This window comes from Lepisosteus oculatus, chromosome 5 (assembly GCF_040954835.1).
Source record: "Lepisosteus oculatus isolate fLepOcu1 chromosome 5, fLepOcu1.hap2, whole genome shotgun sequence".
Classification (NCBI taxonomy): domain Eukaryota; kingdom Metazoa; phylum Chordata; class Actinopteri; order Semionotiformes; family Lepisosteidae; genus Lepisosteus; species Lepisosteus oculatus.
In genome coordinates, this window is record NC_090700.1 from 59,743,698 (window position 1) to 59,765,383 (window position 21,686).

At 41.8% G+C, this 21,686-nt stretch overlaps 1 protein-coding gene across 1 annotated transcript; it reads left to right on the plus strand.

Annotated features, from left to right (window-relative positions):
• Positions 1-615: 615 nt before the first annotated feature.
• hexa (hexosaminidase A (alpha polypeptide)) lies at positions 616-12,296 on the plus strand. The gene is made up of 14 exons (XM_069190755.1): positions 616-1,114; positions 2,116-2,244; positions 2,497-2,562; positions 2,781-2,827; positions 3,181-3,291; positions 3,583-3,684; positions 4,924-5,056; positions 5,578-5,758; positions 6,701-6,787; positions 7,000-7,072; positions 8,422-8,602; positions 9,406-9,496; positions 10,103-10,210; positions 11,192-12,296. Exons 1-14 carry the CDS (start codon positions 757-759, stop codon positions 11,253-11,255), a joined length of 1,731 nt encoding a protein of 576 aa, XP_069046856.1. The 5' UTR covers positions 616-756; the 3' UTR covers positions 11,256-12,296.
• The last annotated feature ends 9,390 nt before the right edge of the window (positions 12,297-21,686 follow it).

Genomic DNA, 21,686 nt, shown 5'->3' on the forward strand with positions numbered 1-21,686 from the left:
ACACTGTTTTTGACATGAAGTGTCATTTGCTCAACATTCAGCATCCGTTTTTCATGGAACATTTTGGAACTTATAAAAAAAAATAAAAATACACCTGCATTGTCACAACACGCATACACGAGACAGTACAAAACATCTCCATGATCTTGGACAAAAAAAATCATGATTTCCTGATCTGATTGGAGTATTTTGGTCGATGTAATTAACACTACACTGCATACAAGGGTCGGGATTGATGATGCTATACTTAAGTGCGATTTTATTTTGCACTTCACGCTTATCCTTTTTAAAAAATGGGGCCTCCAGACAAAAGTAGCCCCTCGGTGTAACGCTGACATGATGGGCCATCACTCCGCAGAAGAAAAAAAGGCTAGTGTACATCACCCGGTGGGTTTAATCCTCAAATGCGGAGTTTATTATTATTCCCATTCACCATCATGCCAAAGTACCTTGACGTTCTGCAGCCTCTTCGCTCTCCACCGTCATAGCTGGAAATAATCTGGAAAGGGACGTGTCAATATTTTGTTTTGTGTGTGTGTGTGTGGGGGGGGGTTGCTTTCTGTGCAGAAACCGAGTCCACGCGTCTGCGTCACGTGCTTGCTCTTCCTGCACGCGCTGTGGATCTGTCACATGACTAGGAAACCTGTTTGCATGTTGCCGACTGCAGCGGCTTGTTTTTAGTGCCCCGGAAAGCTTCGGGCAAATGCGTTAGGTAAACATTATTTTATCCAAAGCCGCCTCATCACCCGGTCCACCATGACTCGGTTTCAGGGGTCTACCGGCAGCGTCTTCATTGGCCCTTTCCGAGAAACACCCCAGTCGCTTTGGGAGGTCCCGCTGGTCTCCTCGCCCGGGAAGATTTCCTCCTCCGGCGTCTCCTTCTGCTTGTCGTGCGTCTTCCTCCTGCTGCTGCGATGTGTGCCGGGGGCTCAGGGAGTGTGGCCGATGCCCCAGCGAGTGGTCCAGTCCGAGGTGCGATACCCGCTCAGCCCTCACGATTTCACATTTCAGTACGGCAAGGAGTCGGCGGTGCAGCAGGGATGTGCGGTTCTGGACGTGGCTTTCAAGAGATACTTCAGCCTCACGTTTACGGGTTACGCAAATGTACGAACAGGTAATGCTGAGGAAGAAGCACATGACACTGTGGACATTCATTAATGCCTTCGTGAGTCTAGCGAACAAGGAAGTAAGTTGTTACTTTGCAGGGACGTTTGCGAAAAATATTCGAAATTGTATATTATGTGAGCAAAGAAAGATCTATTGTGGGCAGTGTAACTATATAATGAAAACGCTTCTTTTAGAAATATTTGATGTTCGCGCGGTTCGCTATTCGTTTGAGAACACCGGCCTCTTACTCGGAATTTGATCAGGTCACATGCTTAACTTACTTACAGTTGTCTCAGCGTTAGGGAACTGTGTTATCATTTAAAAGGTACGTTTCCTCTTTGTGTCCATAGACGTGACATTGCATAGTTCTTTCTTTATGTGAAGAGCAGTTGTTAAAATATTTTTTTTTGTTTTTAGCAACAGTTTATAGAACTATAAGAAATATAATAACTCATATAGTTAATATAATAATAAGTATTATAATAATTGAAGAAAAAAATAGTTATAAAAATCTGAAAACTGGAAAATTTCCCTTAAAATTGGCATTAACAGCTTTCATTTTCTGTCTTTTTATGTATACAGTAGATAATGTAACCTACTGCTGTGTGTGCAATGCAGAACAGCTAAGCTAATCCTTCCAGCTAAACGCCCTTCTGTTAGCTGTTAGCAATGTTATCAACTGTTGTAATAAAAATGCCCAAATACCAGTGTATTATAGAAAAATCAGTCAAATAAATATGTAAGTGTTAAAATGAAGATGATTCTGTTGAACTGCTTTTTTAAGTGATGTACCTCTGGGAAGCTCAGGCTAATGGAAAAACACAAGTACTTTAAATTAGAAGAAAGATTTTATCTTGTATGTATTGGTCAAACGTTCATGACAATGGAGTTTCATCATCAGTTGCATTATGTGGTTATCAGATAGAAGGCAAGGCTGGCAGTGTTGGAGGCCTGTGTGTGCTGGAGAGCACACTTAACACAAACCTTTTTGCTCCGTCTTGATCCCAGGAACAGAGAACCACAAAGTCTCTCCCTATGGTGGGCACCGTTTTGGAACAGCGCCTCCCACTGGCTTAGTGGTGACTGTGAAGGAACCTGGATGTGATGGCTACCCTGACTTGGATTCGAAAGAGAACTGTGAGTTTGCAGACGAGTCCACATCCTCTTGGAAAGGCCTCTCCCTACTGTCTGTCTGCAGGTTCAGCTCAGTTTAGACGGCTGTACTGCCATTTGCATCAGTAAAACTGAAGCAGTTGTCAAGAGAGGTCTCATCTCACCCCACGTGCCCCTGCTAACCTGTAATAAATCCAGTACTGATGAATAAGTACAAAGCACAGTTTTCCAAAAATACACCTTAGTATTATGCATGTTTGTTCTTCTGTGTTACAGACAACCTGACTGTGGCGGATGGCCCAGGTGTGCTGATTGCAGACTCAGTGTGGGGAGCACTCAGAGGTACTCGTCTGTTTGACATCCAAACCTGCTTGATAACCAACTTTGAACGAGGCTGTCGTGTGGACCGTTTTAATGTCAGTGACCTTTTCTGACTGAAAAATCCATGTTTGATTTATAGCATTGCCGCCTTAAAAACTGTGCAGTTGAAATCTGAAATACCTCCAAAATCCCAATTTTAAATGTTTAATATCCATATTTCCTATTATTTCTTTCATAAGGTTTGGAAACATTCAGTCAGCTTGTTTACCAGGATGATGATAACACTGTAAGTACTGCCTTAAGCATGGCCCAGGCGTTGATGCTGTTATATCCTTTTAAATGTGTAGAACACATTAGAACTGTGATAAGAGGCACAGAGGCACTGGTGGAGTAGCAACACAAGCCATCAGCTAATACAGATCACTCAAGAGACATCGTGGAAGAAGTAGCTTCCTCCAAATAAGTAATGGTTTATATGATTTCGGTTAGCATTTTGGGGTTCGTCGGAATTATCCTTCTAATTAATTGCAGTGCTTAAGACAGTAAAATGCTTAATTCTTAATAGATGCAGTCTGCATTGCGGGTTAATCTGTATACTAGAAATTGTAAGTTCTAATTGCAGACCCTTGTCTCTCTCAGTATTATGTGAACAAGACAGAGGTTCAGGACTACCCTAGATTCCAGTACCGGGGACTCTTACTGGACACGTCTAGGCACTACCTACCTCTCAGCGCCATCCTGAAGACACTGGTAAGGCCAGAGCACTCTCAAGGGAGGGGCTGCTGAAGGGCATGTATGTACAGTATAGGAGCTGGAATGAACCTGTGCATGAGTTTGGAAATAAGAGAGATACTTTTTAATATCATCCAAACCATGTCTGCTCAGTGGATGTCTACACAGATCATCTATAGCACTGAAGTATAAAGAAGAATGTTGTAAAATATGTACATACCTGGTATAAGACGATAGGTGGATCATATTTGCAGCTGTCAGCTGTTAAAGAGTTGCAGTGTTCCTCTCCCCTGTTTCTTCCCTCCACAGGACGCTATGGCCTATAGCAAGTTCAATGTTTTCCACTGGCACATTGTGGATGACCCCTCCTTTCCATATCAGAGCCCCACATTTCCTGAGCTGAGCAACAAGGTAAATCCAGCAGGCCATTCTGCCACGCCCGACTGCAGGACCCTGCCTGTCTGAAGGCACTCAGTGGAAGTAGAAATGCACAAACCATGTAGCTGGGCCATCCTGGTCCACAGTGTCTCTGTGAGCTATGCAGTGTCTTCTCTTTTCCTGCCTTGCTCAGCCTTGAGTTACTGAACTAAATCCTCATGGGTTTTGCTAATTAACATTTTTTCTGGACACTCCACTCAAAACTCCCCTCCACCACCACCAGTGTGCAGCCCCACCTGGATGATGCGTTAGCAGCCATAATGCGCCAGAACGCTCCCCACACACCAGCTCTCAGTGGGGAGGAGAACAGAGTGATGGGGCCAGTTCAGAGAGGGGGGTTATTAGGAGGCCATGATTGGTAAAGGCCCATGGGAAATTTGGCCAGGACGCTAGGATAACACCCCTACAATTAAAAAAAAACACCCTTGGATTTTTTATAACCAAAGAGAGTCAGGACCTCGGTTTTACATCTCATCCAAAGGAGAGTGCCTTTTTACAATACAGTGTCCCCATCACCATACTGGGGCATTAGGACCCACACAGACTGCAGCATGAGCGCCCCCTGCTGGCCCCACTAACACCTCTTCCAGCAGCAACCTTAGTTTTTCCCAGGAGGTCTCTCATCCAGGTACTGACCAGACTCACAGCTGCTGAGCTTCAGTGGGCTGCCAGCTGTGAGTTACAGGGTGATATGGCTGCTGGTACTAATTTGGGTAATTGTGCAACATATTACATTCAGCACACAGATATTGATAATTACATGTACATACGTGTGACTTCCTTGTTATTACACATAGGTTCTGTGTAATCATTGTCATTAATTTTACCAGTATTTTCAGCTACACAATTATTGTGGTTAATTCAAGACAAATTGCATATTTACAAATTTATATTGCATACAGTGAAATAATCAGACATGAAGTACATTGCAGGTGCAAATAATATAATTGGATTTTTGAGGAAGTAAATTTGTATTTAATAATTACTATGTAAATATTTTGTAATTCTGGGCAATGCTTTGCAACAAAATTCCAGAAGTGTTGAATAAAGTTTTGCAAGCACTTGCAGATAAGGAAATGAGTAGTTGTGGCTGCTAATATCTATTAGAGTGCTTCAAAACACCGAATCCTCGAGCATTGAGGACTGAACCCCTGATCATTAAACCTCTCAAGGGTTCTGATGGTTCTCTTTTTTTCGCTCATTGTCGTTCAGGGCGCCTACCACCCCCAGACTCACATCTACACTGTGACGGATGTGAAGAGGGTGATTGAGCACGCCCGTCTGCGGGGGATCCGGGTGGTCCCCGAATTCGACACCCCGGGACACACCCAGTCCTGGGGCAAAGGTACTGTACTGGGCAGACTGGCTGCGTGTGCTGCTGCCTGTGAGGGTAGGAAGGATTCGGCATGAGGAAGTGATTCAGCAAGGTGGAAGACAGAAACAGGGCAGGATTTTCATATCCTCCTTTTCTCATTCCGGCTCAGAAAATGCCAGAGAATTCCCAGATTTCTGAGTTCAAATGGATTTTGTGCAACCTGAGACCATCTGATGAAGCTGACCCTGATGTTCAGATCCATTATGTCTGTGGTTAAGTAAGGCATGGAACCCACAGCTAAGCCTCAGAATGTGGTTGTAGTGTAGACTCTTACCATCCTCACAGCTTGTTTTGTTTTTCTTTATGGAGAAAGCAGGCAACAGTACTTTTTTATATCTTTTTTTCCTCCTATATGATTAGTTCTGATACATTCTCAGGAGTAGTCACAAGTTTCTATAATATCGACCACTGTTTTCTGACTCTTGCGTGTAAAAGAATGGATTGATTTTGGACCTGCTAATATATTTTTTCCTCTGCTTGTCCACTCCCAGGACAGCTGGGCTTGCTCACCCCTTGCTATAAGGGGTCGGTTCCCTCAGGGAGTTTTGGCCCAGTGAACCCAGCGCTTAACTCCAGCTACCAGTTCATGAGCACCCTCTTTAAGGAAGTCAGCGTTGTCTTTCCAGACTCTTACATCCACCTGGGAGGGGACGAAGTGGACTTCACTTGCTGGTATGTTACAGTTTGTTTCATGGCAAACAAGAGGGCAGTCACGTAGGGGTACCGATCTGCATTAGTCTGTGAAGACACAGCTCAAGGAAAGTTATGCACCGTTAACACTGGAGAAGAGGCAAGTATTCTGGTATCACTTGCTATGTGGTGTCATAGGGGGTTCTATGTTCCATTATTCATGCCTGCAAGGGCTGTAGCAACCCAGAATCCATCCCAGAGGATGACAGGGTGTCACGCACGCATGCACGCACGCACGCACGCACGCACACAGGCATCATTTAAACGTTCTATATAACCTAAACAGCACATCGTTAGAATTTGGGAGAAAATTCCAAACACCTAGGAAACGTGTAAGCGCCACACAGAGGGTGTGTCAATAGAGATTCAAACCCAGGAGCCAAGAGCTGTGAGACAGCACAGCTGTGGCTAACTTCCACACTGGCTTACTGCTTGTTTCCCTGTTATTTCAGGTGCAATAACCAAACACCATTCCAAGTTTCCTAAACAAAAGAGATTAAATAGAACAAAAGGTTTTATGAATGTGACACAACATCTGCTGGTGAAAGAAGATCTTGCAAGGGTTTATCAGTACTGGAGCTAGTAATTAGAGAAACTGGTTATTGTCAGGTTAACCCATTTCTTAATATACATATCATATGTGGCAATGTTCATCAAGTGAAGCTTTCTTATAGAAATTATTACAACTAATAATAAATAATACAACAACCTTCTGCATCTAAATGCCCTCTATCAAACGTTAGGAAACGTTACGTTAGAAATATTTATATATGGGAGTTTAAGAATTATGTACTCAGACGTCTAACATCTACTAAGTACAAAAAATTCAATTTTAAGAAAAATTCTATGTAGCTTTTATATTTTTGTTGCACCTAACACATTTTTAAGAGAAATGCTGTTTGTGTATACCCTGTCATTTTGCAGGCAATCTAATCCAGACATTCAGATTTTTATGGCAAAGATGGGATTTGGAACTGACTACAGAAAACTGGAATCATATTACATCGAAAAGTAAGTAAAGAGAAAATTCTAGGACATCCGTTGCAAGGCTTGTGACACTCTGAGGTGATTCACCAGGTCATAGCTCTGTGAAGTGTTTCACCTTAGAATTCATATATTCACTACCACTGACCAATGATGTCTGACAGTAGAAAAATTTAGAAAGGAAACCAGTTGAGAGTCTAGGACTCGTTCTGTGCTCAGAATTGCTGTGTGTGTTCCAGGCTGGTGAACATCACTTCAGGACTGAAGAAGAACTCGATTGTTTGGCAGGAGGTGTTTGACAACAATGTGAAAGTAAGAAGCTGGTTTAAGTTTGCTTTTCAAAGTCATACAGGGTTTCCTCAGTCCTCCAGAGTCACAAGCACATGGTCTGTCCCCTGCTGGTCCACACGGGGTCGTTATTGTTTATCTTTGCAACAAAGTGTGACTCTTTTTTTCAGTATGTTACTTTCAGTTCTTCTGTGCATGCAAAATCGTTCACACCGTTTACAACCGTGGGGCACTAAGTTCTTCTCACAGGTGAACTCGTCCTTCAGAAAAGGAGGCGTTGTGCATGTAAAGGTACTGTCTGTTTCAGCTGAGCCCTCTGTCTGTGGTGGAGGTGTGGAAGGGTGGCTGCTATCACTGCGAGCAGCGTAGGGTCACTAGAGCTGGGCTCCGTGCCATCCTGGCATCCCCCTGGTACCTGGACTCTGCTGGTCCCAGCCAGGACTGGGCCTGGTATTACACCGTCCGGCCTCTGGCATTCAAGGGTCAGGCCCTGGCATGCAGTGACGTCATTGCAGTGGATTGAGTGAAAGATTTTTACGGGACATTTTTCAGAGACACTAGCTCCACTTTTCCCTTCCTTGCTGACACGTGCGTTCAATGAATAAATACAATTACAACATTGGAAGTATTACATTAGGAAAAACAGACCTTTTAAAATTAGGTTATTGTCATGCTTCTGAAACATCTTGACAGTTTTACATGTTTACTGTCAGTAGCCAATTCTCGTGCTTATGAAAGGATTTCAGGGTCTTAGAAAAATCATCCTGTTAAGTGCAACACTTGTTTATTTGTCCCTGTGGACAGATTTGATGCCCGAATGTTTGAACTGCTGTTTTAGATGTTGCTTTCTGGCCTGCAAATCCGGTGTGGAAAGAGCTTGTTGTGTTGTGTGCACCTTCACAATTGTTGACAGAGGCCCCTCTTTGCTTTACAACGGAGTCGCCTTTTCCTCACCACCAGGTGGCAACACAACCTTCACAGTGACAAAAGGCTCCTGCTACTGCTGTATTTGAAACACACATCCAGCACCTCCTCCTTGAGATACTTGGAATCAGGGCTCAAGAACTTTTCCTTTGCAAGGCCCCCTAGCCATTACTCTCCAGCCTTTCTGCTAAGCTAACTCCCAGGTGGTAATTCGGCTTAAAAGTCGACCTCTTTCTCTGGTATTATCGCAGCAAATTCATTTTAAAAAGTTACTTGGTGAAGAGTTAGATATGATTAAGTATGTGTACAGTTAAGGATGCTGCAAATGCAGGATGTGATAAAATATTCCCTAGAGATGTGTCTTTACACTTGTAGATGAATGTTTGTGACTGTTTAGGCATTAATCTTGAAGAAAAGACCATTCCCCTGCTCTGTCTCCTCCCAACCAGGTGCCCAAGGACACGGTCGTGCATGTGTGGAAGGGTAATACAGCACAGTACCTCCATGAGATGAGCTCCATCACAGCCAAGGGCCTCAAAGTCTTGCTCTCTACTCCTTGGTACCTCAATGTCATTCACTATGGCCAGGACTGGCAAGCCGCGTATGAAGTCCAGCCTCTGAACTTCGCCGGTGTGTGCAGCTCTGTTCCTCGTTCTGCCCCACCTTCTCTCAAAGGGGCTCCATCCTTCAGTGTGAGCACTGGCCGCACTGTGAATGTCGGCCCTACAGTATGTGGGGATTCTCAGTGGCTTGAATGGGATTTTCTTGCTGGAGGACCAATGACTTGCCTTCCCAGATACAGTTACTCTGTGTGTTGCTGGAGTTTATTAAGATAGGTTGCAGCATCCTTCTCTTGAAAAAGAAAATGACTGAGGATTGTTAATCTTGAAGTTTTTTTATGGTAACCGTTCCCGATTGTGATATGTGTAAGAGAATATAGAAATAAAAATATTTTTAGTTGATTTTAATTTAAAGACAGTTTTAAATGGTAAATATGTATATCCTATTCAACATAATTCTAGTACAATTACTTATAATTATAGTATTGTTTAACTTAGCATTGCAACATTAGCACCTGCTTTCAGGTTTAAGCCCATTGTTCTCAGGGCTTAATGTTCATTGTGTCGTAATCATGCTCTTTTGCCAGTTGTCAGCATGACGTTCGTTTGTGTGATCACTCATCCCTTTTACTGTTGTCTGTTACAAAGTATGCACACAGGTGGACTGAACAGTGCTTTGCTATGTACTTTTCTGCTGACTGACTATCGTATGAAACAGCTGAGTGAGCCTTTTGTCATTTTTTGGTGGAAGTGCCCTCTAGTGGCGTCCCGTGGTTGTGCTGTGCAGTGTCATAGTAATGGGTTGTTACTGAGAGGTGATGGGATGAATGCAGAGCAAGCAGCCTCACCCGCAGTGCATGTCTGTGCTCACAGGAACCCCCGAACAGAAGAAACTGGTGATGGGAGGAGAAGCCTGCATGTGGGGGGAGTATGTTGATGCCACCAACCTCAGTCCTCGACTTTGGTAAGACGGACTTTTACCACCCGAAGAAGGCTCCACAGCCGAAACATGGTGTCCCTTTTCTTCTCTTTTCTGCATGGAATAAACTTTTCAAGGCCAATGGGAAATTTGGCCAGGGCACCAGGGTAACACCCCCTACTCTTTTCAAGAAATGTCCTGGGATTTTTATTGACAACAGAGAGTCAGGTGCCTCTTTTACGATATATTTTCCCCATCACTATAATGGGGCATTAGGACCCTCGCAGACTTCAGGTTGAGCGCCCCCTACTGATCCCACCAACACCTCTTCCAGCAGCAACCTTAGTTTTTCCCAGGAGTCTCCCATCCAGGTACTGACCAGGCTCACACCTGCTGAGCTTCAGTGGGCTGCCAGTTCTGAGTTGCAGGGGTGGCCAACTGCACTGGAGAATTAAAACTACTAACTACAGCCCAAAGTATTTGTTACTCTTAAAATCTTTTTATGACTCCACATTGGTCCACATTAGCCTACAGTCATCCTATCAGTCTATCATTATTCTGTCAGCACTTGAAGTTATCAGTTATGGGATGCCGACCTCAAGGTTGTGTTGTGGCTAACACACGGTATCCCTGCCCCTTCTCTTTGTGCAGGCCCAGAGCTTCAGCAGTGGCAGAGAGGCTGTGGAGCAATGAAACCCAGACCTCCAGCGCACGTGCTGCCTACCCCAGACTGGTAGAGTTCCGCTGTAGGCTGCTCAGGTACAGTGAAGCACCACATGATCTGTGGGAGCCGTGGCTGCAGGATGCTACACGGGCTTCTGTCACGTTAAACAAGCACCCAGACGCTAGTGTGTCAGAGCATGGGAGCATATTATGAAACATGATTTAGTCACAACGCTAATTGTGCAAATAAATTAAGAAGTCTGATTAATTATTTATTTGCAGCTGTGCAGTGCTTTTCACCTTAAAGTATCCCAAGTGTTTCACAGATTGGAGGTGACGTGTCATTCTGTGCAACAGCTCCATTAAACAGTTGATAAGCTGGCGAAGTGAGACGTTGCTTCGTTGATTGAAAAGAGGAAATTTAGGATGACTGGATTGTGAAGACCAAGGTAGAATTTAGCCAGGACATTGGGATTAACACCCCTACTCTTTCAAAGAAGGTGCATGAACCTTAAATTAGGATGTCTACTTTTGACAATCAAAGAGTTGACATAAATGAACAATAAAAATAAGACAATTCATCCAGCTGACTGTGAATTTCAATTTGGTATTCCATGATTTTAGTGAAGATGGGTTTGTGACACTATTGACCTTAAAGCATTGTGCGATGAGGACACATTTCAGGTGCTGAAGTGTGATGGAACAGCACATTGTAGGAATACTGCCTTCTGCGAGTAGAATTCAGGTAGGCAGGGTTGTTGTTTGACTTGGGCTATAACCAGGTTAGCTGTTCCGGTGACATGATTTCCTCACGCAACTGGACACTAGAATACGCATCTGTAACAGGTCTATTTGCCCTAACATGTTTTGTCTGTATCATGACATTGATGGTAACACAAGGGGTTGAATGGGGCTTTCCTCAGATTAAAAAAGGCCTTCAGGAATGATTGTGATTTGGAGCACAGCAGCAGAAGATACATTTTTGAGTGTCCCTGTTCTTCTCTTTGAAGGGGCCTGTGTGTAAAAGATAAAAACTCAGCGAGTTGAGCTGTAACTTCTTGCTGCTTTCCCTGTCAGGCGCGGTGTTCAGGCAGAGCCTCTCTACGTGGGATACTGCAAGCACGAGTACGACGGACTGTGACTGTGACCCTACAGGACCCAGTACCTTCCCCCTGAGAGCTCTGCGGAACACAAATAATTACTGTGCAGTGGATTCCTAAAGCAGTATAATTATCTGAATAGAATTAGATTTTTATGATGAAAGAAATGCCTTTTTTTAGCAGTGTCTTAATTTTCCATTTGTGTTGTGTTCCATTTTTCCATTCCTCAATAACAATATGGCTGGTATATTTTCATTATCACTTTACAGTGTATTTTCAAGGTAGTGCAAATGTATGCAGTTTAGATCTGCTATGAAAATTCCGTAGCACAAGTTCTTTTAATTATGTGTTACTCTGAGTCACTGAGATTAAATATTACAATTTTAGTTAGAAACTAGAAAGTTTAAGATTAACATTACAATAGGAAAAATAAAAGAAGCACAGGATATTCATATAAGGTCAGCGCTGAGAAAGCATTAGCAACAAAGTCTACAGATCCAGTACTATATTGACCACAACAGATTAGTTGTCCCAGTAAGTGAAACACTTTACTCAAGCTGTCTGTGCTACTTATATTTTACATCATTTACAATAGTTGAGGTGTGAATTTGCAGTCTGAACAGTTCTGTATTCTGCAGAAGTACTTTAATCTATAGCATTTGCTGCATGTACAATGCAGCATATATACATATACTGTAGAAAGAACTTCCAAACATTATATGCAGCAGTTGGCTCAGGGCTTTGTAATTGTAATGTAATGGCTGGAATGGTTTTATTTCTTTGTTGAGAAAAATACTATTTTTTTTCACTTTATTACAGAAGTAATCATTTTAATAGCACTAACCCAAACACTATGACTCAAACATTGAAGGGGTTTAAAGACAAACTACAACAGATGTCTGAGCTGTGATCTTTATTGATTGAGCTATTAGTGCTAAATATCTGGCTGACGTTTGGACTGCACTAATGCGGGCTGTTGCCAGGCTAGCAAAACCAATTGCAACTTCTGAAGGATTACACTCTAATTATACGTTCTGCAAAGCTTATTAAGAATTCCAATAAAACCCAATGTTGTTATTGTTTGTTGTTCTTTTCTTTCATCATTTCTTCCTCACAGACAGTGGTATTTTCTGTTGTTGCTCAGAGTTGGCGCTGATACATCCACTCTGGCTGGGTGCCGTTATCAGGTTCCTGTGAGCTGGTAAAAAGCACTGTATTTTATGAAGCAGAAATGCATTTTAATCTTATCATAAGTGCTGTTCATTAAAAAAAGTATGAGAAATACTAACAAAGAAACAAATTAACTTCTGCTTCATAGCTATTTAGTCTCTGTTTCATTGAACAAGATGTGACTGGTGGGGTTAGATGGGGACGTGCTGCACAGTTGTGCAAAAATAAGCCCTGGGTGTTGCTGTGGGCGTATCATCAGGTAGTGGCATCAGTGAGAGACCGGGGCTGTTAGAGGAGAGCTTTCACAATCCCAGTTTCCGTGTGTGTACAGGGCCTACCAGTGAACTGAGTCAAGCAACATTTGGCAATTCCACATTGAAATGGTATAAAAAATAATAGTGATGCTAACCCTTCAAATAAAAATCTTTTTCTACTGAAAAGGTGTACCGGGGTCATGGGGTGTAAAGGCAGACCACACCTCTCATTGCTCCTGCTAGCCTGTTTGATAATGCCTAGTGTGTTGTCATGGAATTACCCTCTGATTCAAACACACACCACTGATACTCAATTTGCATGCTTTGAAAAATACTCTTTCCATTTCACTGAGAAACAATGAAGAGCAACACAAAGAAAGATTGTTGAGACTGTAAGAACATTTGCATGCAAACTTCCTCTTTCTGGGATCCCCCTGAACACTCCAGTAACACCCCACGTTATATTTTAGTCACCTTGAGTGCTACACCTGTTTGTGAGATTTGGGACTAAATTATTTCCTCTTATAGATTCACCGGCTGAATATCTCTTGGAGACAATACAGCTAATTCACTAGTAAGTGTGTAATCTGTCCTCTTGCAGATGAAAGAGATGCATGTAAATACATACTTAAACTTAAGGCGTTTCAGCAATCAATTCTGATCAGTGCACTTCAGCATTTTAAAAGTTTGAGAAAAATGATCATCACTAGCATCTTTGTTGTTGAATTGCAATGGCCATTGATGATTTCCTTATATACTGTTCGTCACTGACCTTTCACCCGCAGCCCAATAGTGGAAACCTCATTCTTGGGCAGCTCTGAGGTTAACAGTGGCCCCGAACTGTGAATCCCTACAGTATTTTGAAAGTGTGGTGCAACATTCCTACTAGACCAGTACATGAAAAAAACATTCCTTTAAGAAGGCATTTAAAAAGAGTTTTTGAACGGCAGAGAACAAGGAGCCTGTTAGCAGGAGAGTGGTACATCTTTAATGTGATCATCTGCTCCATTTACAATCCCATCACACAGACAAGAGCCATGCCGATCCAATTAAACCTGATTGGGGCCTCACCTGTACTAATGCTATGAGAACGAGTGGCAAGTGCTTGTGACAGACATGCAAGGAGTTCTTGGCTCAATCCCACAACAGCAATGGTAAAGCAATGCTTAGCAAAATGCCACACTGCTTGTACAGTATGTGTTTCATTCTATTGTCAGTGGTCAGTGTAAAGAGAATCCATTTAGTTTTATCTGTTTTCTGAACATGTGAATTTTAACATTATCCTTGAGCATTAAAGTGTATCAGATGCTGTTTCATATCCAATAGAAATATATTTGTAAGCTTAAATATGTAGTTTGATTAGAGCCTCTAGATCATAATGTTACATAGTGCACATTCTTCTGCAGGAAAAGATCATGCTCTTCTGCCATTTATTGCTATAACAAGCTCCAGTGTTAGGAATGATATAAGAACCACAAATCTCCTTGCTTAAGATCTGGCTTCCATTAAGAGAAAACATATTTAAGACAAAAATGGCTAACACCTCCCAAAGGAGAGCCACGCTCAAGAAAGATGACCTGGCGGACAGAGGTATCCAGTTCCAGCCCAATTCTGTGCAAGCTATCATTAAACTGGCTGCAACAAAGCAAGTATTAGATATGAGGGCTCCTTGTCCTGCTCCAGAGTTACTGTATCACTATAGCAGGGGGGAGAGAGAGATGGGGGGATCGACTGTCGTGCTGAGTTACAGCACCCTCAGAGAAGGATGGCTGTGCACAATGGTGCTGTTAACACTCCTGACTAAGGCTCTTGGGCTCCCTGCAAGTTTAATGTGATTCTGAGAGCGACCTGCAATATGAGGTCAGAAATGACAGTGGCACAGGATCGCTGTGTGTCTTCACTCCTGTAACTAGAACCTGCACCAGTGGCATTGAGTGTTCGGTTGCTTTGTTAGAGTGCCATCAATAATGAGGCATCTCTCTCCATGGGGAGGCTGTGGCAAGACAAAATACACCTTATGAAAAGTCTATACGAGGGCAGGTAACCATCTGATCTCAGGTAGTAGAGTTGATTTCTCAATGACTAATCTGTTCATTTTTACTAAGCATCTGCCTCATTGGGATTAACACCCCTACTCTTACAAAAGGGGGCATGAACCTTAAGTAGTTAGGATGTCTACCTGTACTTCTGAAATCAAAGAGTTGACATAAATGAACAATAAGAATAAGACAAATCATCCAGCTGACTGTGAATTTCAATTTGGTATTCCATGATTTTAGTGAAGATGGGTTTGTGACACTATTGACCTTAAAGCATTTTGCGATGAGGACACATTTCAGGTGCTGAAGTTTGATGGAACAGCACATTGTAGGAATACTGCCTTCTGCGTGTAGAATTCAGGTAGGCAGGGTTGTTGTTTGACTTGGGCTATAACCAGGTTAGCTGTTCCGGTGACATGATTTCCTCACGCAACTGGACACTAGAATACGCATCTGTAACAGGTCTATTTGCCTTAACATGTTTTGTCTGTATCATGACATTGATGGTAACACAAGGGGTTGGATGGGGCTTTCCTCAGATTAAAAAAGTTACGTGGTTCTACAGTATGTTTTCAGTTCATTGTGAGTATAGAATAGATACTAGATAGACTATAGAAACTAGCCTTACTCTACTTGCACTGTAACTCACATGTGGGTAATGGCTGAAGATTGATCAATATCATCTTATTTAACCATATCAATACATATTACATCATGGGTGTTCAGTACAGAGAGAGGCAGCTCACCTTTGATGACGGTGGACTAAACATACAGGAGAGATGATCATCCTCATTCACAGACAGCCACAACTCAGAAGGCTTTAAGACGAATTAAGCAAGAGCTGGATGTTTTACAGTTTTACAGTCCTATTACCCAACAATAAAAATAAATTAATTTTTGGAAAACAAGGAACTGAAAACCACACACCTCTTTAAGTTATTCATAAGTCATTCTGTGTCACAACTGGTTATCAGAATGGATACCCAGTTTATCCATTTATATCCACACACAGAAAATCCACTCATGTTTTAGGTCCTGGGGCTATGCCTCTGTGATAGTGACTCAGATCTGCACTCTTCAATGTATGTGACTGAGTGACGGGTGACTCCAGTGGTCCCATTTTGTTTGTTTTTTATTTAAATTGATGTGCTTAAGAAAATGGTCTGACAGAACAGAGAGAGAAACAGATGCATTGATCCAGCTTAGACCTTCAACCAGTTTTTCTGCATGCTTTCAGTGCTGAATGCTCCTATCTATTTTGTGAAATATCAAGACCACACAATATGCACTGAACTGCAATCTACAATTATAATTACAGTAGTAAAAATTAAATCCCTGAAGTGCTAAGTAATAACTATTTACATATCTGCACATATGCCTAAAACAAAACAAGTTAGCAACAGTAATTTTGTTGACTTCATTACAAGTAGAAAAAATGGATCTAGGTTGATTCTCTATTCCTCCCTGGCTGCAGATTGGGAAACTGATCTGTTGGTTTTTGTTTTGCACTAATCAGACAGAGACATCATCAATCATGAGAAGAGAATTACAGTAAAGTACAATGGGAGATAAGATAATTGCTGGGTCCAGAGAGCTCAGTTCAGCCCAGCTCAGGTTGCAGTCTTGATTAGACCTCTGCCTGGTCCCTATCTGTCTGCACAATCTGGAGCAGAGCTGTATACACCAGAGACTGTAAGTGCACATCATTCTAAAAGAACCAAATGCCATCCATCCAACCTTCCATTTTCTAAGTGTTTCATCCAACTCAAGTGAATTCCCTATCCCAGCAAGCCAAGGGCACAGGGCAGGATACACCCCGGACAGGACACCAGTCCATCAAGGGCACACACAACATAAACACTCACACCAGACTCCCTGTATGTTTTTGGACTGTGGAAACCCACGCAAACACAGGGAGAACATACAAACTCCACGCAGATAGCACCCCAGGGATTGAACCCAGGGCTCCAGCGCTGTAAGGCTGTGTGTGTGCACCATGCCGCCTGAACCACATGCTTCAGAAATCTTCAAAAATAAAATAAAAAGCTTTCACAATCGAGGAAAACATATGTAAGAGTCTCTTAATCTCAAGTATACATAATATTCCAGGGCACCAACAAAGTCAATTCAATCCAAACCAGAGAAGACAAGCCGCAAATGCAGGGAAAAGCATTTAAAACTGAGAACACGAGGCACTTCGTTTTACACGGAGGATTATGGGAGTCTGGAATAAGTTCATCAGGCATCTTGTTGAAGCTGAAACCCCGGTTTCTTCCAAGAAATGGCAGGATTATCATTTACGAACAAATATGCATACAAGTGAATGAACTCCGCTTATTTGTAACCTTGCTTATGTTATTAACCCGCATAATACTAGTGTCCTGGTTTAAAATAGGCAACTACACATGAGAGCTCCCATACTAAAAGGATGGGCAGTGTTTTGTGAAAACTGCCTGGATTTTCACCCAAGAATAACTTGGGTAGGCGAAGTTGTCGCTACTCTCACATCGTACCTGACATTAAGGTAAGGTTATAAAGAGAACAAGCATTCAATGATTCTGAATAACAATCTCCCCTAAATAACGTGGAGAATTCACAGCCCCCTGCGTTGGCCGATTTACCTGTCCAGCCCAGGTCAGCAGAGTGCCTGGGTCAGGTGTGGCTGTCGGAAGGGCTTACTGTAGCTCACAGTACAAGCACGCTCACTTCAGCTAACACCTGAGCTCCTTTATCCCCCACGTTCCCAGGGAGTGTGAATGAAAGCCTGAGATCTGGGCTCAGGTAGTGGCCTCACGGTGAGAGCTGGACAGACGCACTCCGGAGGCCAGCACGTGAGGCTGCGTCTGCCCAGGGCTCCACTCCTGGCCAGCGATGACATCACACCATTCATCCCAAAGCAATGTGCAGGTGACACGTGTTTCTCACAATCACTCCAACTTCTCTCTCCCTGGGCGTTCTGAAAGAATTAGCTTGGGCTCTTTCACAACACTGGAAAGCAAAACTACAGGTAGCTAATTCCTAAATCAATTACTGATTCTACTTATTGATCCATTCTTGCATCAGTTTTTCCCCAGAGGCCTATGAACTTACCTTAATGTAAGGTAATGTAACCTAGAGGAAATCCATGCAAACATACAACATACAGAACATACAATCTCCATGCAGATGGAATCCAAAGAATGGAACCTGTGGCACTGTACTTCGATAATTACACCACCCTAATTAGTGCATTCTCCCCTTGTCCATACTCTCTATTTTCTGTTAACAATTCCCTATCTCAAAACACACTCTTCTGCAAATGCCTACCACCTGTAATATAAGAATTAATCCTTTATTAGGAACCTTATCAAAAGCCTCATGAAAATCTGAGTATGTCATATCATAAGACCTGTGCATTACTGTTGCTTGTTCAAAGAACAAGCATTGAATATAAAGAGGAAGACAACACATATACTGCACACAAACCTGACCATCCTCTGGATAGACTGCTGTTCCATGTCCCATCACTTCTGGTGCACCTGTAGCCTGAGAACGCCGACTGGCCACAACTGATGAAACAATCGGCACAACATTCACCGTGACATCGCCACACCCTTTCTCTTTCGTTGGGCCTGTCAAGGATAAAACGCTGTTCATCAGTAAATAAAACACCCCACCACTCTCTTTGCATGCACAGAGGAAGGCTCCTCCTCTTCTCAGCTGTCATGGTTGGCCCTGAAATGCCCCCTACCATGCAGATCATTTAGATGCAGACAGTGAGCTACAGTCATTCTGACGGATGTGACAGTCCTGGGCCATTGTGGTGACACTCTCAGTTTTAGGAGGTAGATTGTCCATTCCTGGTGCAGCGTTCTTTTTGGAAAACACTCAAGACTTGCTGATGTCCTTTCAAACATCCACAGCACCTGGCATCTGTCTGCAAGATTCTTTTCTCAACCTCTTGTTCATCATCTACTTATGACCTTTCTTTCTCCAGGCAGCAGCTCTCAGAGACATCCCTGCTGGTAGAAACCAGGTGATTTTCAATACTCAAGTTGGGCATGGCCTTATCTTCGGCTGTTCTTTCAATAATTAAACCATGTATATTTGAAAAGCTGTTTATTCTGTTTTTTTAAACAGAATTAATATTAATTTTGGTAATTTTAGTAATTTACATACCAAATATACTAGTTTGTAAAATCAGGTGGCTCTATACCCCAAGAAATAATACTATTCCAGCAATGCACCAACATACCTGTGATTACTAGTTAATATTAAATAATATTGGAAATGTAACTGATATACAATTTTTATTCTTGCATTTGTACTGTGTGTCAGTATATCATTTTCTTTTGAACCCTTATCCTTGCAAGTAGCAGATGAATGATGAGTATTCTTCATTTCCTTGATTTAGGAATAACAAGTTGTTTGACACTTGGTGCAGCATAGCAACACTGAACTACATATAATTACGGGCTCCTTCCTGTATAAAAAAGGGTTTGGGAACTTTTGAAATAAAATTGACTATGTAAATGCAACAAATTATTATTGTTAAAAATGGAATAAAGCAATAATATGATTCTCATTGGTTGCTACCATCTACTTACAAGAAAGCAAAGTTAAAGGTGATGAAAAAGTATGAACTGTTGTAAGGACATCACCATGTCTTCTCTGCTCTCTAGGAAGAGAATATCACACCAGGCTTGTTTGTGTTGTAAATCCATAACATAATCTGAATCTTTTTTTACAAACAGAATTAGTACACTTCACCTAGTAACTGTCCTGGGCCATGTGTTTCACTCAAGTGCCAGTGGATTATCTAATTTGTGTATACTGGCAAAACTCCAGTCTGACACAGACTTACATGACTTGTAGAGCATCTGTCACAATCACTATCAAATATGTCTTCTCTCCTGAGGTCTCTGTAGTTTCACCTACTCAGAATCACAGCAAGTTCACCTCATCAAGGTATCAAAAGACCTTTGTACATAATGTTTGTCATGTAAAAGTTACATCATTATTTTCAGGCAAGCAGCTGCAAACCTGTTGAAAAGTTCTGTAAAATGAACTACTTGGCAGTACTTCCAATTCAACATTATACTGAATAACAGAGAAAGCAGAAACATTTGGCATTAATCAATGTCTGCTAGATTGCATTTAGCAAGCAGGACCTATGTATAGCATGACTATGTTGATCAGGAAGTCTTTAAACTCCAAATGGTTTTGATATCTCCACAATGAAAGCTAAAAATTAAATCCCAGAGGATCCGAAAAAATGGATAAATACTAAATTCAATAAGTATAGCTTTGTGAGTTAACCCCGACTGGAACTGCCACCCTGCCAAATGTCAGTCACTGCAGAATACAGAAGGAATGGAAAGTCAGACTTTCACCTATGAGTACTACCTACCTATGAGGTACATCTATGATGCACTATAAGAATAGTAATTCTTGAGGCAAATGCATAAATATACAAATTGTTATCTCTAAAAGGTCAGTTCTAGTACAAACCCAGTGTTGCAAAACATTTATTAAGAAATACATCAGAATCATTTTCATTATTTGTTTCTTGCCATGGATGATTATCATTTTGGAGAACTGATCCTGGGTTACAAAAGACTAATCTTTTTTCTGTCACCTCATGTGACCTTTGGTATCTAGTCTTTTCTTCCCTCTGTTCAGACCAACCATCCTCAACACAACTGCACAGCAGCATCTCTCAGACAATATACACACTCATTTTTTCATTTGCTATAAATTCTGTCTTGCTTTTGGAAGCAGGTCTGAGAGCTTTAAAGCTGAGGGCCTGCAGTACACTATAAATGACTGATAGATTGGGCTCGAAGGATGTCCATTTGGTTAGCAATGGAATCGTCTGCATGTCACATAAAAGGTTTTGGATCAAGAGGAAGCACAAGAGAAGACTTAACAGGAAAAGTGCAAAGAGGCCGTTTAACCCATCTCGCTGCAAATCACCTCCTTTAAAAACCAGAGATCAAAGGCATTACAGTCAGTCTAAATCATTCAGCTGCAGCAAAACATATGGTGGGTGGGTTTTAGTTCACTATCACTGTGCATGTACAGTGAACAGCAGCATGCACTGTAACACACTGTCACAGGTTTTCTAGTAAAGTAATGAGGTTTTAATGGGGCATGTTTGGTTTAATTTCTTAATTTAGGGGTCAGAATCAAGGTGCTACCTTTAAGACATATTAACAGCTGAAGAATGAGGAGCTATGCAGATCTTGAACTACGAGACTCCAAAGTAGAGCCCCTAGAATATAAGATTCATGACATTTTCAGAGAGAATCCTGAAACCCCATCACAGCAGTTCTGAAAAAGAATTCCTTATTTTGCTCAATAAATAAATACATTTCTATAAAGGGGGTTTTGTTTCAGGACCAAGTCATGAAGGCCAAGACTGCACATTGCAGCATTCAAATTTAAACACTACATCTCTCTATTGCCTTAAGATCTCTTGACTAGTGATACAAACTAAGAAATATTTTTTATTGAAACAAAAAATGTGTTTGTATTGTTACAATAATGTTTATAAACATTATTTTAATGAATAATGATTTTCTTTCAGCTCATACCTAGTTTTCTGGCATTACATTAAGTACACAGTGTTTTATTTTTAGACAAACTACCTCAGAAAAAATCCCAAAAAGGGTCAGATGTGGCCTATATATTAACGATCAGCCAAGAATCGCAGAAAGATTGCCTGAAGAATATATGACATTTTCTTTACTATTTCCAAATCCTAAAGCCTTGTGTTCATCACATCCCCAACTCCCAACACATCCCATAACTGCACCCTGCTCCACCTTCTAGAGTTGGATTATCTTTAAGTTAATTCTACCTAATTTTTAATTTACTTCATTAAATGAGCTTAAACGCTTCCGATATTTACTCAGGCAATTGATTTTTTCATTGCGATAATTATGGCCCCCGGTACCAGATGGTGCTGTATAATCCCGACAGTCCGCACACCGAGACCCCTCACCCCCATCTCTCTCCGTCTTATCTG

Coding starts and splice junctions, on each gene's coding strand:
- hexa (XM_069190755.1), top strand. CDS start 757: ATGACTCGGTTTCAGGGGTCTACCGGCAGCGTCTTCATTGGCCCTTTC. Junction 1,115..2,115: donor TTACGCAAATGTACGAACAG/GTAATGCTGAGG, acceptor TCTTGATCCCAG/GAACAGAGAACCACAAAGTC. Junction 7,073..8,421: donor TGTTTGACAACAATGTGAAA/GTAAGAAGCTGG, acceptor CCTCCCAACCAG/GTGCCCAAGGACACGGTCGT.